This window comes from Manacus candei, unplaced genomic scaffold (assembly GCF_025592945.1).
Source record: "Manacus candei isolate 608988 ecotype Guabito, Panama unplaced genomic scaffold, ASM2559294v1 h1tg000079l, whole genome shotgun sequence".
Classification (NCBI taxonomy): Eukaryota; Metazoa; Chordata; class Aves; order Passeriformes; family Pipridae; genus Manacus; species Manacus candei.
The window spans coordinates 518,538-532,238 of record NW_026138127.1 but is presented as its reverse complement, the minus strand read 5'-3'; the positions used below and the strand labels follow the sequence as shown (position 1 = coordinate 532,238).

General features: G+C 40.4%; 1 protein-coding gene across 5 annotated transcripts in view; it reads right to left on the bottom strand.

Annotated features, from left to right (window-relative positions):
• Positions 1-13,694, bottom strand: part of MSH3 (mutS homolog 3) — a 94,196-nt gene extending 80,502 nt beyond the window's left edge. The window contains exons 1-8 of one of the 5 annotated variants that reach the window (XM_051810839.1): positions 13,563-13,694; positions 10,657-10,780; positions 9,457-9,677; positions 6,898-7,110; positions 5,537-5,653; positions 4,647-4,764; positions 3,967-4,112; positions 2,801-2,967 (exon numbers count right to left, since the gene is read on the bottom strand). In XM_051810839.1, the coding sequence (XP_051666799.1) occupies positions 2,801-2,967; positions 3,967-4,112; positions 4,647-4,764; positions 5,537-5,653; positions 6,898-7,110; positions 9,457-9,677; positions 10,657-10,780; positions 13,563-13,673 (1,217 nt within the window). In that variant the 5' untranslated portion in view covers positions 13,674-13,694. Of the gene's footprint in view, positions 1-2,800; positions 2,968-3,966; positions 4,113-4,646; positions 4,765-5,536; positions 5,654-6,897; positions 7,111-9,456; positions 9,678-10,656; positions 10,781-11,947; positions 12,167-12,188; positions 13,011-13,321; positions 13,515-13,562 lie in introns of those variants that run through there. The other 4 variants (XM_051810841.1, XM_051810842.1, XM_051810843.1 and 1 more) reach the window with 4 other exon arrangements.
• Between the last annotated feature and the right edge of the window lie 7 nt (positions 13,695-13,701).

Below are 13,701 nucleotides of genomic sequence, written 5' to 3'. Positions count from 1 at the left end.
TGGAAAAAAAATAGAAAAAGAGGAGCAACGGAGCACTCTTAAGATGCACTGAATTTTTCAGTGAAACAGAAAAGGGGCACATGAAGAGAAAAATAACCAAAAGGAACCTCAAAGACACTGTCAGGAAGATCAGCACAGGTGAAGTTCTAAAGTAGCCAACATGCTAAGGAGAGTGGGTGCCCTCTTGACTAGGAAGAACTTGGAGTACAAAACACAGTGTTCTTCTGTAAAAATACATATATTTTCTGAAGGCAAGACTTTTTTATTGTTTTTCTAGAGAGAAGGAAGCTAAAAACACTAAAATATTTTCCTCCAGGCAGGTCAGCATTTGCAAACAGAACAGTTTGTCCTGAGCCAGTTTCTGCGATGTACATTTAATTTACACTTTGCTTTTGAAGGAAGGCTCTGCATCCAAACTGACCTCCTGTTCAGTATCCTTGATTAGTACTTTTGAGTTCATTAAATCTGCCCTTGAATAGTATCTTCTAGTTATTAACTTTTATGGACAATGTCATGACACTGGTAAGTAGGAGAATTTCTTTTACCACATGAAACAGCAAAGTGTGAGATTCAAACCAGCATGGAACCATGACAGACTTTGATACATTTGCTTCCAACAAGTTTTAAATTACCAAAAGTTTCTAGCTTGTAATATGAATCTACACCATGAGTTAAACTATTCCTAAAGCTTGCTTAGGTTGGCAAACTCCCGTTTAATCCAAATGGCTACAAAAAAGTCTTTAAAAAAAGATGTCATTTAAATCAGTGGTAAAATTACCCATTTATCCACTTTAACTAACCTGGTTTCATACTAACTGAACTAAAACCCCATTTTATGAACAAATCCTACAAGGAGCTACATGATCTTACTACAGCAGCATTTGCCTTCACTTACTGCTCATTAATGTCATCAGCTTTAGACATGGAAAACTTCTAGCAACTTATTTGGCTCTTGTTTTTGATAAAAACAGATTTAGAACAGCAGAATCCTGCCACTCAGCTGTTTTTTCCTTCTTTGCTGTAAATTTGGCAGTGAAAATGAACACAACACCAGAACAGAAGCACCAGTGAACAGTGTGAGTGACACAGCTGAACCTGGATACAGTTGCAGTAACAGGAAGAGAGAAGCACAGCATTCCATAAGCAAGAATTACATACTGTACTGTGCAGACTTAAGGCAGAGACACACACACCAGTACAGAATATTCACATGTGGTCTTTGTACAGCCCACATCACCATGGCTGCTCAGTGCTGAGTTCGAACACCAAACCACCCCCAAGTTACCCACACAACCACTTGCGCAATTCTCACACAACAAAGACCCTTCTCTCTCCTCAATCTCTCCAAGCTCTTCCTCATGGGACTATTTTTCTCTCCCATCTGTGCCCTTTGTGTTTTTATAAATTCACTGTTTTTCCACTGCATTACTAATACACAAAGAGATGAGGAGCCTTCTTGAATCACAAGACCTAGTTTCCATGGTTTTAGTCAGAAAGGTCTTCAAAACATTACAGAAATGAAACTTTTCCCAGGAGTTTTTAAAAAAGAGCAGACAAAGACTGAAATTACCAGCTAATGGGCCAACAACCAAACCTGAATACTTTAGACCTCTCAATATGCATTAAAATGAAATTCCTGCCTATGTAAAAGCAACTGTATAAAAACTGAAGCCCAGTTAAAAGCACAGGAAAGCAGCATATTGGAATCACTTAAAATAATACTAAATACTTCAGAGCCCTCTAGTGGTTTCATCTTTGGTACAAGAAAATTCATGAAGAATTGTTTTTGAAATAAGGCTACTGAAGTGTACTGCAATACTGTCTTTTATTTTTGTCACTCTCCTGTAATTAAGAACATTTAGGCTGGAAAGCTGCCTAGTAAATTACCAGAAAGGCAAAAAATTATACAAGCTAATATCTATTCACAGAATCAGCTAATGGGTAGTATTTTTGGATCTTCATAAAAATGAGAAGTTACTCACAAACATTTTCAACTGTGCATAACCAGGAGGAAAAAAAAAAAAGATACAGCCACTCTCCCAAACCTGCATCACAATGATTACTGAAACATCAAGCTCTGAGCTAGCTCTCTACAGCCCAATCCTGCATGGTTTAAAAAAAAAAAAGAAAAAGAAAAACTGATATTTTCTCACAAAAATTGCATCTGCAAGATTTCACAAGCCTACGCCACCTGTTCAGAGGATTGCTTCATCTTTAATCTATCACCCTACCAATTATATCCTCTTCTGGCTTTATTACACAGTAAAACTGATACAGAAAACAGGTAACAAATTTCCTCTTGAAATATACAAAGACAACTCAAAACATAAGTAGATAATCAGTCACAACACTCCCAAGTCTGTACCCAAGTTCAAGATAGTGTAATAAGAGAAATAGAATCAAATATCAGTTGCAAAGATTTTCTATACCTATTTACATTAATAGAAACAAAAAGAAAAAAAAAACACTTTTTTCAGAAGCCAAAGGTAAGTGCATAAGCTTGGAAATTATTTCAACAGATCCTATGATCAGGAGTGTGGTAGCAAGACTATCTAAATGACCATGTTTAGGCACATGAATCTTTCACAGGCCAGAGAGAGAAGCCACAAATTTAAGTACAATTTAAGAATAAGAGGCATTTGGGAGATTTTCAACCCAGCAGCAAACTACTTCTGAAATGAGCCTCTACAGAACTATACATCTATACCTGCTTCTGGATCTAAACTCTATCAATAGGTGTGCTGTATCTAAAAAATAAAAAATAAAAAAGCCTGAAATACAAAATCCCTTCAAAACTTACCTCCTGGAGGTTATACTGCTGATGAGCTTTTCAGATTGATCTGACAACCTGGATGGAAGAATTATTTCAACTGGCTGCAGGCGCAAAACTCGACTCTCCAATTCTGAGCGAGACGCAGAGTCCTGAAAACAGTCAAAAATTACTTCTCCAGTAGTTGGTTGGATCACCTGTCAAATAAAAAAAAATACATATATATCCACTGGATATTTACATTTTCAGGGAGTGTTTCATTGACTCAAACTGTTAAACCAGAAAGAAAATCTATGGTGTACAGCACAAAACTGTACAGCACCCACATACACACAGTGAACGTGGTAGATCAAAAAACATAAATTGTGTTTTTGTCAAATCTATGGTATTGCAATAACTTCAAAAGACTGTCATGACTTTGTCTTGGTAAGTAGCAGCAATACATTAAAAATATAAATGTGCTCTTGTTGTCATCAATCCACCACTGTTCAACTTTTCATACAATTCAAATCTATGTACTTGAAGTCTATGAAAGCTACATGTAATTCAGCCTGGAATCTAAACATGTGCTTTTGTTGTTCTCTCCCATCTGCAGTGTGACATTCAAACACAAGCACAATCAAGATGCTTTTAAATTAATTAATTACCAGCTGACCAGGCTTCAGTTATCACCGCGTTTCCTGGTTGAAGTGATTGTTTTTAATCTTCACCATAAAAGAGAATACAAACCTGAAGTGTAAATGGTAAAAAATCCTAAGTCTTTTGCTCTAAAGAATAGTATTTTCTATAGGAAAAAAAGCAGTCACAAGCTTTAAAATATTGACCCTAAAAATGTTTACAGTTAGTAAAGCATCTGAACTAATGATTTCCCTGTATTTGGTTAAAATATGTTTTCAAGTGAAACAACAGCAAATACAGTTTCATGAATATTCAACTATCAACTACTTTTCTGTAGTTTTCAAATGTAAAGCCATCACAGTTCACATACAGATGATATCTTACCTAAACTGCCCCTTTTTAACAACAACAAAAAAACCCAGAAAAAAGTAATTTAAAGAAATCAATTCCCCACCCAAAATAAAATATATAAGACAGATCATGACTTTAAGAAGGTAATCACCCACCTCTCAAAAAAAACCAACAAAACCACCCCACACAAACCCTAAAATACTGATTCCCCTATTAAACGAACTTACCATAATGCCTATAACAATGTCACCTGTCTTCCTGCCCCTTAGGTTTTCTCCATTTTCACAGCAACAGAGGAGGTAGTTATCAGGGACATCTCTTGTTACCTCTTCAACATCTACAGAATCATCCAGCTTCAGCAAAGGGTTCACATGTAACAAGTGTTAAAAAAAACAGTACAGAGATTTGGGTGGATTGTTCACAGGTCCTTCTGGATCTAAGTCCTTCTCTACTCACAAGCACTAATCTAAAAGTCCTTTTAGCTCCTGGTATCTGATAAGTTAGTTCAAGAAATTAAAGAAAAAAGTGAGATAGATAAGGCGGGAGATTGAAAAACTAAAAACAGAAGGGAAGAAACTAAAGTCACTGGTTAAAAGCTGTTTCTATCTCATTTTTGCATTTTCTAGGCAGGACCTGCAGAACATGGCAGACTTGGGAAGCCCACTCTCTGCCTTCAGAAAGCAACTACAGTAAACATAACCTCTGCTGTTTCACAGCAAATCTACAGCCTGGAGGAGATTAAATTCTTTGAAAAGCCAGCCAGATGTTTTACACAACATAAAATTAAAGGAATTTGGTTTCCTGCTGTCACTTGCTACTCATGTTCCATCTAGGTGATAATACTGGAATCAAGGCCTCTCACAAACCAAAGGTTCGATCTGAAACCAAACTTGTTTGAAAAGGATATCTTCTCCAATAAGTGTAGACTTAGTGTAGAGAGCAGTCAGCTTACGGCTGAAGAGAGAGCTTTTGTTTTCTCCAGCAGCTTTCAGCGCTGCAGTTTCCATTTGTTTTATTACTCCAACCTACAGGCAAACAAGAAACAAAGTTAGATCTCTGATAATAAATTATTATTTTTACTATTCCATATGATTGATGATATTTTTAGATGTGTAAAGAGCAAATGCATGATTCAAGCTGGAGTGCATCATCAACAGAAAGGGCAGAGGCAAACATCAATCCTACTAATGAGAAAGGCATTCCTTTTCCTGACCCTTTGTCTACTCCTAATTGCCTTCTCAGCTTCTGCCCCTGTGCTTCTTGTCCTATTTTGAAACAACTAAGCTACAGTTCACTGCTAATCAGAGAATGGTTGCTGTAATCAATTTAGATTCAGCATATTCTGGGATCCTGTGACATTCTTTTCCTAAAACCAGAAAAAGAGGTATCAACAGAAAGCCATAGAATTACAGGGATCAAGGACAGGAAGGAAAAAAAATTGGGCTGGGATAAGGAAAACAAGGATGTGAGGAACAATAAAAGAGAGAGAGGATATATACATTTCTCTTTATCAAATGGAAAGACTTGATAAAGAAATATTGAGAGGAAAAATTGTTCCAGAACTGTTCCTGAAAACATGAAGATACTTTTCTGTAAAACAGAGGAAGCCTGAATCTACTTAAAGTCCATGACACCTCCCAGAACAGAGGAATTGAAACAAAGGACATTTTTAATTGCAGAAGCAGGTGATAATGAGCTGCCCATTTCTCAGCTGAAACAAGACTCTGGTTACAATAGGTGCAAGTTATTTCAGGGCTACTCTGTGCTCAAGAGGATTTAATAAAGGTCAAAGATGACCTTATGTCCCTTCGCCACGAGGCGCCGCACGTGGACAAACAGCCGGTGGCTCGGAATACTGGCAGTCATGAAGTTGTGATCCAGGTGGCAATAGATGTTCAGTTCTCTAGCTGCAATCTGCAAAGTACAAGAAAAGTCAGCCGACAGGTCAGAAAGTCATTCAGGAGGGTAAGGAGCTTATCTCTATGACAACAGTGATGCACAGCTACAATTAAAAGCTCAGTGTCAAAGGGAAAACATTCCAAGAGAAAGCCTGGAGGGACTGGGCCCCTGTCTTGGCATTGCCACAAGCAGGGGCTTCGCTATCACAGACTTCACCTGTCAGATTTTTAGGGTGCAGTTTGATCTTCACCACTGTGAGGCAAACCACATATACTGTACACACAGGGTCTGAAACACAGCTCAACAGATGGTCAAATAATTTTTGCACTCCTAAAAACACAAAAGGAATGGAGGCATTTAATTTGTGGTTATTAAGATGGGATTAAGCTGGCTAATCAATTAAAATACTGAAAAATCAATATCGAAGAGTTGTAGAAACCAAATACTTAACAAAAAAGAGTAACAACACTTACTGAAATGTGATATTATCATGTGTGATTCGTATTTGACTTTCTGCCTTTTAGTTGTTCACTGACTAGACAATGTGTGTTAAGCAGGAACTGCAGCCAAACACTGACCTGTCTCCCTGGACCACGTATTTCTATTTCTGGACTGTGAGTACACCAGCAAATGAGTAGACAAATTACACAGCCCAAATTTCATGGGGAAAATTAATTCCCAGTAACTAAGCAACATTTCTCACTGGTCTCGAGTGTGGAAATAGTACCAATCAAAGGTTGGCAGCAAAGACTTTGGGACACATCACAAAAAAAATCCCCCAACATTATGAACCATTAATGAACCATCACTTCAAAGTTATGTTTTTATCAAGTCTTTTCCAGTTCCTACAGATCTGGCATGTGTAGTTGCCACATGTGAACACGCATTCTGTATCCAGACTATACTTGCTATGTTCATCTCTTTTTACAGTACTTGTTTCCACTGCCTTCCAAACTGAAATACTCCTGGTAGAGTTTTAAGCCAATTCACTTCTGAGAGTTTTTCAGTTTTAACTCTGACAAGTAATTATTCTGGGAACTCACCTTAAATTCTCAGCATGCAAGACAGCAAGCACAACCATCCAATTACAAAATAATAAAGCCTATTTTGGCAAAAAGTTTAAGCATGTAGAGATTTTTTCACCTTGATTTCAAGTATCAGAAGAATCCACAAAGAAACCTCCCTTCTGGAAGTAGTCATAGACCGAGTAGGACACCAGTACAATGCAACATTCTTCGCATAACCCTGGCAAAAATTACCTCTGCATCTTCTCCAAAGAAGCGGTATTTGTATCCACATTCCACACACAAAACAGCATCTTTATACTGTTTCTTCATTTCTATGAACTGAAGTTCTAATGGAGTGTAAATGCTTTTGGTTCTTTTATTAAGATTTGTATCCAAAGCATTCTGAGTATTTTCATAGGACTTAAGAGATGCAGAAAACTGACTAAGATCACATCGTACCTCCTCCTGTAAATAAAGGATGGAAAAGTACAGTTAGGAATCATCAAACAAATCAATTGCCCCCATATACCTTGGCTTGCATTGACCACAGAGCTAAGGACTCTTCTTGCATTAAATAGCCCAAAGAGCTGCAGCAAAACTATTAAAGTAGGATATACACAACACAGTTTATTTGGAATTAAAAGGAATTAAAAAGTCATGAAAGTCAAAGTTAGTTGACTTGCTGTACAGCAATCCTCAGACACCTCAGGTGAAATCATATGCTTATTGTATCGTAAGTTCTCAAAATACAGATCAAGAGCCATGCAGGCTGCAAAGATTGGGCAGTCCAAACTGGCCAGATATTAAAATAACCACTCCAGTTTACAGTAAGAAACTCCACTGTAGAGAGATTAATGATGTTCCAAAAATCCACAGTAAATCCAGAAATAAAACAATTTGAGTCCCAGTTCACTGTTTCAACCACCAAAACTATATTTATTCTCCAGTCTGCCCTTATTACGTAAGTTCAGCAAACCTTCCAAAATAATTTATACACAAAAAATCTATACTACAGTTTCTAAAATCCTTAACATGTAAGACTTTGAGCAGCTCAGTCTCTCAGCAATTTACCATTCACAATGACATTACGCAGCCTATTCTTGTCAAGCAACTTCAGGTCTACAACTCAGCGTTGTTCTGTGTTGTCAGCAAGGTGATGGGTTCAGTCTTTCATCAGTGCAGTGAACAACACTGATAAGGCATTTTTCACTTACAGTGAAGTTCTTCCTCACTCATATCACAATATCAAGTACCAATAAAATTTGTTCAAAAAAAATACTAACACAACACCCTCCACAGGTTTTTAAAGCCTATGGTCATTCAAAACACAATGCATTAGGTTGTGCTACAAAATTCTGTGTCTGCAAATAAATCCATTAGACTTCCATTTCTAGCAAGCGTCCCATCCAGATGACAAGCAACCAAGTGAACAGACTGTTTCGCAGCCGTGATAACTCAGAAGAAATACACTCTGGGTCATAGGAATGTACAAAGACTGCAGTCAGAGAACAATCAGGGAAAAAGAACACTTTAACTGCAAAATTCCCACAAGTGCACACCGTCCAGCAAGACAGCACAGCCCAGGACAAATAAAGCTGCACCAGAACTTGGATAGCCCCAGGAGCTCAGATGGCTCTACTGCAAAATCCTGAGCCCAAGCGCTCAGCAGTCCTCAACCCAAGGTCTGTGCCAGCCCAGCAGGAAGACCTCATCTCATTTTAGGGGAAATCGTAGCGACAACCACGTAAATAAAGGTCATGAAAGGAAGCAAAAGAAGTAAAAACAGAGAGAGAAGTTGAATCACTGAGATGGTTGTAAGTTAGCAGCTTGAGGGATTTAGAGGAAAATCACTTACATAAACAGGTTAAAACTGCAGGAAAAAATCAAGATACAAACATCTAAAATGAGCTGCTCCAAGAAGGCAGGCCAGCCCTGGAATCAGTTTTCTGTGTTCTCCAAGGGACCACATCTACATAACCTCAATCCCTTATCACAACAGAAATATCTTGCCACAAGCTGTTCACTTCAGCATCTTGAGCTCACACTCACACAAACCAGACACCCCCAGTTTAAGTTCATGAACTTCAGGAAGGGTTAAAATCAACTGTATAACCTTCCATACATCCTCCTTCCCTCAAAGAGTCAAATATAAAACTTCACTAAAGAGCAGTTGCCACAATAAGCCAGGAGATATCTTTTAGGACCTGACACCTACAACAACGAATTAACTAAAGTTAATTAGACCCACAATTAAAGAAGAAGCAAAGTACTGCTACTCTTACAAAGTACTATTACCCCAGTCTTATTGACTTGCATCATACATATAATAATGATAATTTTTCATGCGAGCTACCCATATCTTCTGCAGATGAAAAAGCAGTGGTATCTCTAGTAGTCAGATTTACCAGCCACTGGATTAGGCTACATCTCAGCAATACTTCTAATATTTATGTAAAGAAAGACTGGTAGAAATTTGACAGCCCACATCAAAATTGGTAGAATTGAAAGAAAGATGAGCCAAGTACCAACTGAACATGCGTTATTACAATATTAGAGCTTCACTCAATCACAAGATACACTCCCAGTGTCTCTGCTCTCATTACTGCTGTTTTTCAGTGGTATTACTGAAGTGCTAAAGAGATGCATCCTGTTCACTACAAGAAGAGTTTCAGGAAAGCAATGTCTGTGGGGTCTGTCGGGTTCTGCTGCACTATTTCATGACAGAACACAAAAACACAAAGCTTCTGCCAAAACTTGCTTTTTTAAACCACAACAAGCAATCTACACACCACAGACCACAGCTCTGCATACCTTCTGAGCAACCTTTGGGTCAGTGTCCCAAGATGGAAGAGGGATCTTCAATTCTGAACTTCTCCCAGTAATACTGGGACATTTTTTCAAACTCTCGGACTCTTTCTCCTGAAAACCATCCTGGATTCTGGTACACTGCTGGTCTGAATCACTGCAGAATTCTCTCAGTCTGTCTAGAGTTTGCAAACATATACAGGGCTTTTCATGCTTCTGAGGTTCTTCTTCAGTAAAAATACACAACAAAAACATTAGCAACTTATTTTCTAAAGCAGAATGTCTATTAGAATAACATCAGTAAGCACAAAACAAAATCATTTTGCTCCATCTCTCTCTTCTCTACATTCCTTCTCCTCTCCCATTGCAATATTTCTCCCAGACTGACAGAGTCATGCATGAAACCAGTTTGATTAACTCCCTGGAAAACCAGTATTCCTCACCTGTGTGCTTGGTCATACATGGGAAAAGACACACAACCATTTTCTGGGCTGGTAACTACAAAGCCACTAATTTAGTCAAGAATATTGGAAATCAAGTAGAATTTCTGTCAGTCCAGGTTTTGGCAGTATTGCTACTTGGTGGTGTCTTAGTGGTACTTCAAACCATTGCACCAACAAAACTGAATATAGTTCCCACTTTAAAAAACTTAGGAGGCTAATTCTTTTAAATGAAGTGCAATGAACTTTATATACACTCATTTGTTTTTGTACCAGCATTATTTTATTAAACTCTTGGTTCAAGGCCAGATGGAACTCAGGCATTTTCAAGACAATGGAGTGGCTGTTGTTTCCCAGGTGAGAATTTACTTTGGGGTAGCCTTTGGGTACACCAGTTACAGACCAGGCTCTACAGAGCTCTCAAGTGTCAGTTGTGCTTCAGAACAAGACTGTTAAACCAACATAGGAAGGAAAGTTGCACCATTTCTGCCTGGATACCTGGACTTCACTGACTGAACAACCTGTTAAAGCTGAGTGAGCTGAAGGGAATTTGCAAAGTAATTCTGGAGCAAGGCTCAAATTCCTAGCTCCTGTGCCACAGAAAGGTTCTTGAACAGTTCAGGAGTATGCTCATTATGGCTCTTCAGAGTTGTATCTTACACTCAAGGGACACTTCCCGAAGTACCGAGACACTTTTTTCACTTTTGACAATGACAAACTATTTACTGGCTCTCAATGCTTGGAGGTTCGTTTACAGTCAACTCACTTTTTTCCTGAGTCTTCAATGGGTTACAGATATCTTCTAGAGTGATTTGTTGTGCCCTGGGCTTCTTTTCACAGGGTTCATTGCCTTCAGTTGATGTGCTCCTTTTTGTGCCACATTCAGAAGCCTGAAACATAAATTACACAAAGAAGTTCAGTTCCTTTTTCTCTTTGCCATCCTCTATGAAAGACAGTAATGCAACCAAGCATTTCACGAAGAGATAATACAAAATTATTGAATAACCCATCCCTGAAGTGTCCAAGGCCAGGTTGGACAGGGCTTGGAGCAACCTGGTCCATTTGGAGGTGTCCCTGCCCATGACGATGTATGGAAGGAGATGAGCTTTAAGGTCGTTTCCAACCAAACCCTTCCGTGATTCTATGAAAATAATTTACCATATACAAAATTCCTAACTATTTTACCTATCTACATGTTTTGTTTATAAAACAGTTCTAGCACTCGAGGCTACAAGAGGAAGAGGAACAGTACATCTTGTGATCAGTTGGCTGTTATGCTATAAAAGAAACACCTGCAGCTATTGTGGCTTCAAAAGGCAGCTTAGAGCTACTTCTGTGGCAGAGAACTGAACCAGTATTTAAGAGACTTTCCCACAACACCACAGCCACCACCTGTGCCTGAACCAGAGCTCTTCTGCAAATCCTCACTCCCACAGTCCAGAGCTCTCTCCTTGCCAGACACTGGCTGTTCACCCCCAAGAGGCACCATTCCCCATAGACTGAATCCTAGTGATGATGGGATCACCTCCATCTGCTCCACACCATCCTGCAAGTATCAGTCCAGGCTTAAAAAGGTTTCCCTAAACTACTTGTAAGCACCTGGGTTTGTACAAAATACAGCACTGTCAACCACAGCTCCTTAGATGTCTTTTGACAAGTGCACTTGAACACTATGTAAACCAAAAATTCGTCAATTTATGCTGTTTCATCAGTGATCTATTGCTTAACAGCATGCAAGAAGTTTGACTAAATATAAAGAAGTAACTTAGAGTTCCAACAACATATAAACACTTAACAAATAAGCACACAGCAGATGCTTTCAGCTGCCTGCAGCCACATTTCATATGGTAATCTCAGAGCGTTTAATTGAGGAATTTCAATTTCCTTACAACTAAGCAGGAGCTCCACCCCCACCAACTAAGTTCATAACCTCTATATAACCTATCCATATGTACAGCCCATATAAGGAGCAAAGCTTCTGAATCCACTATTAAATACAACCAAATTAACACTAATTAGGAAGCTTTCTCTGCATGGGCAGAAAGCTGCAATCACACCTTTAAAAATGCATTTGGACCAAAGGTAACCAAAAAAGTTGCCTTGACACACAGGTGGAAAAAGCAAACGACCATTCTGGGCTAGAAGGGGCTGGAAATTTTAACTACAGGAAGACTGGAAAACATAAACTCAGCATGAAAACCAGTTCCTAAGAGATAGCAGTTTTTAACCAGTGGTGATACAAAGAGGCTGCTGGATCATTGCAAGCTCTTTTGGCCTTGCACCCAACAGCAGACCCACCTGGAGTTGCCTGAGCTCCATCACCTGGGCCGTGAGCTCAGCCTGCTACATGCCAGAGTTATCCACAAAATCTGATTTGTCATCCGGTGTGCAACAAGCCAATAATTACACACCTGAGAGACACTGAATATTTATTTCAGAACTTCACAGGCCACGGGTTTGCAGTGTGTTCCACAAATCCAGCACAACAACTGGACTTTCTGTGCCATCATTTATACACAGAAATCCAGAATTAGTAACTTCCCAAGCACAGCCCCTCTATCAGGATTGATTAGTCATTTCCATATAAGTTACATAACGCCAGCCAACTTCTACATGTGCTCAGGGGAAGAGTCTGCACTTGGGCTGGGTCTTTTTTGGCCTGTAAGTGTGGGTTTTAGTATTATAATGAACACAGTTCAGCCACAGGATACACAGACCCTGAGCATTTTGCCAATTAGCAAGGTGTACATAGGCACACATCAACATCTTTATTTCACCCTGAATGCTTGTTGGTTCCAGGATGTCCTTCCCTAAGGGATGCAGCTGCTGCCTGTCCCACTAACCAGGTCTCTTTCCTTATTGATCAGGAAACAACACAAAGATCAAACATCAAAGAACATCCTAACTTAAGATAATCTCTACATATTCCACATTTTGCAACACCAGGAGGCACTACCTGTGCCAGGGATCCAATATGGGAGCAAAACCCCAGTGACATGGACCAGCACCCTGGCCTTGCCCAGCTCATCAAACCTGTGCTGAGCTCCAGCTCCTGCAAAATGGGACATCCTGGATCACAGAATGGTTGGGGTTGGAAGGGTCCTCTGGAGATCACCCAGCCTAACCCCCTGCTCTGGCAGGGTCTCCTGGAGCAGGTGACACAGGGACATGTCCAAGTGGGTTTGGGATGTCTCCAGACAGGGAGACTCCACACCCTCCCTGGGCAGCTGTTCCGGGCTCTGCCACCTCCATGGAGAGAAGTTCTGCCTCATGTTGAGGGGGAACTTGTTGTGTTTTATTTTATGGCCATTGCTCCTTGTCTTGTCGCTGGGGCACCACTAAACAGAGTCTGGGACATCTTCTGACACCCCTTGGGGATATTGGTGTGGATTGATGGGATCCCTTCTCAGTCTTCTCCTCTCCAGACTAACCAGGCCCAGCTCCTGCAGTCTCTGCTCATCAGGGAGATGTTCCAGACCCCCCATAACCTCTGTGGCCTCTGATGGACCCTCTCCAGCAGCTCCTTGTCTTTCCCTTGTCTGAGGATGCCCTCAGAGTGCTCGGTACCACTGCCCCGTGTCACACAGGTGCTGCAGTCGGTCCCTCGCCTGCGGGAACCCCTGTCCTGCCTGCCCGCCCGCCCGCCCGTCCCTCCCTGCCCTGGCCGGTCACCGTGCTCCGGGCGGAGCCGCGCTCGCCGCCGGTCCCCGCCGCGCCGAAAAACCTGCTGAGCACGAGCTGCCGCCCGACCCCGCCGCGCTCCCGCCGCCCCCTCGGCACCATGGCCCGGCTGGGCCCGGCACCGCCTCCC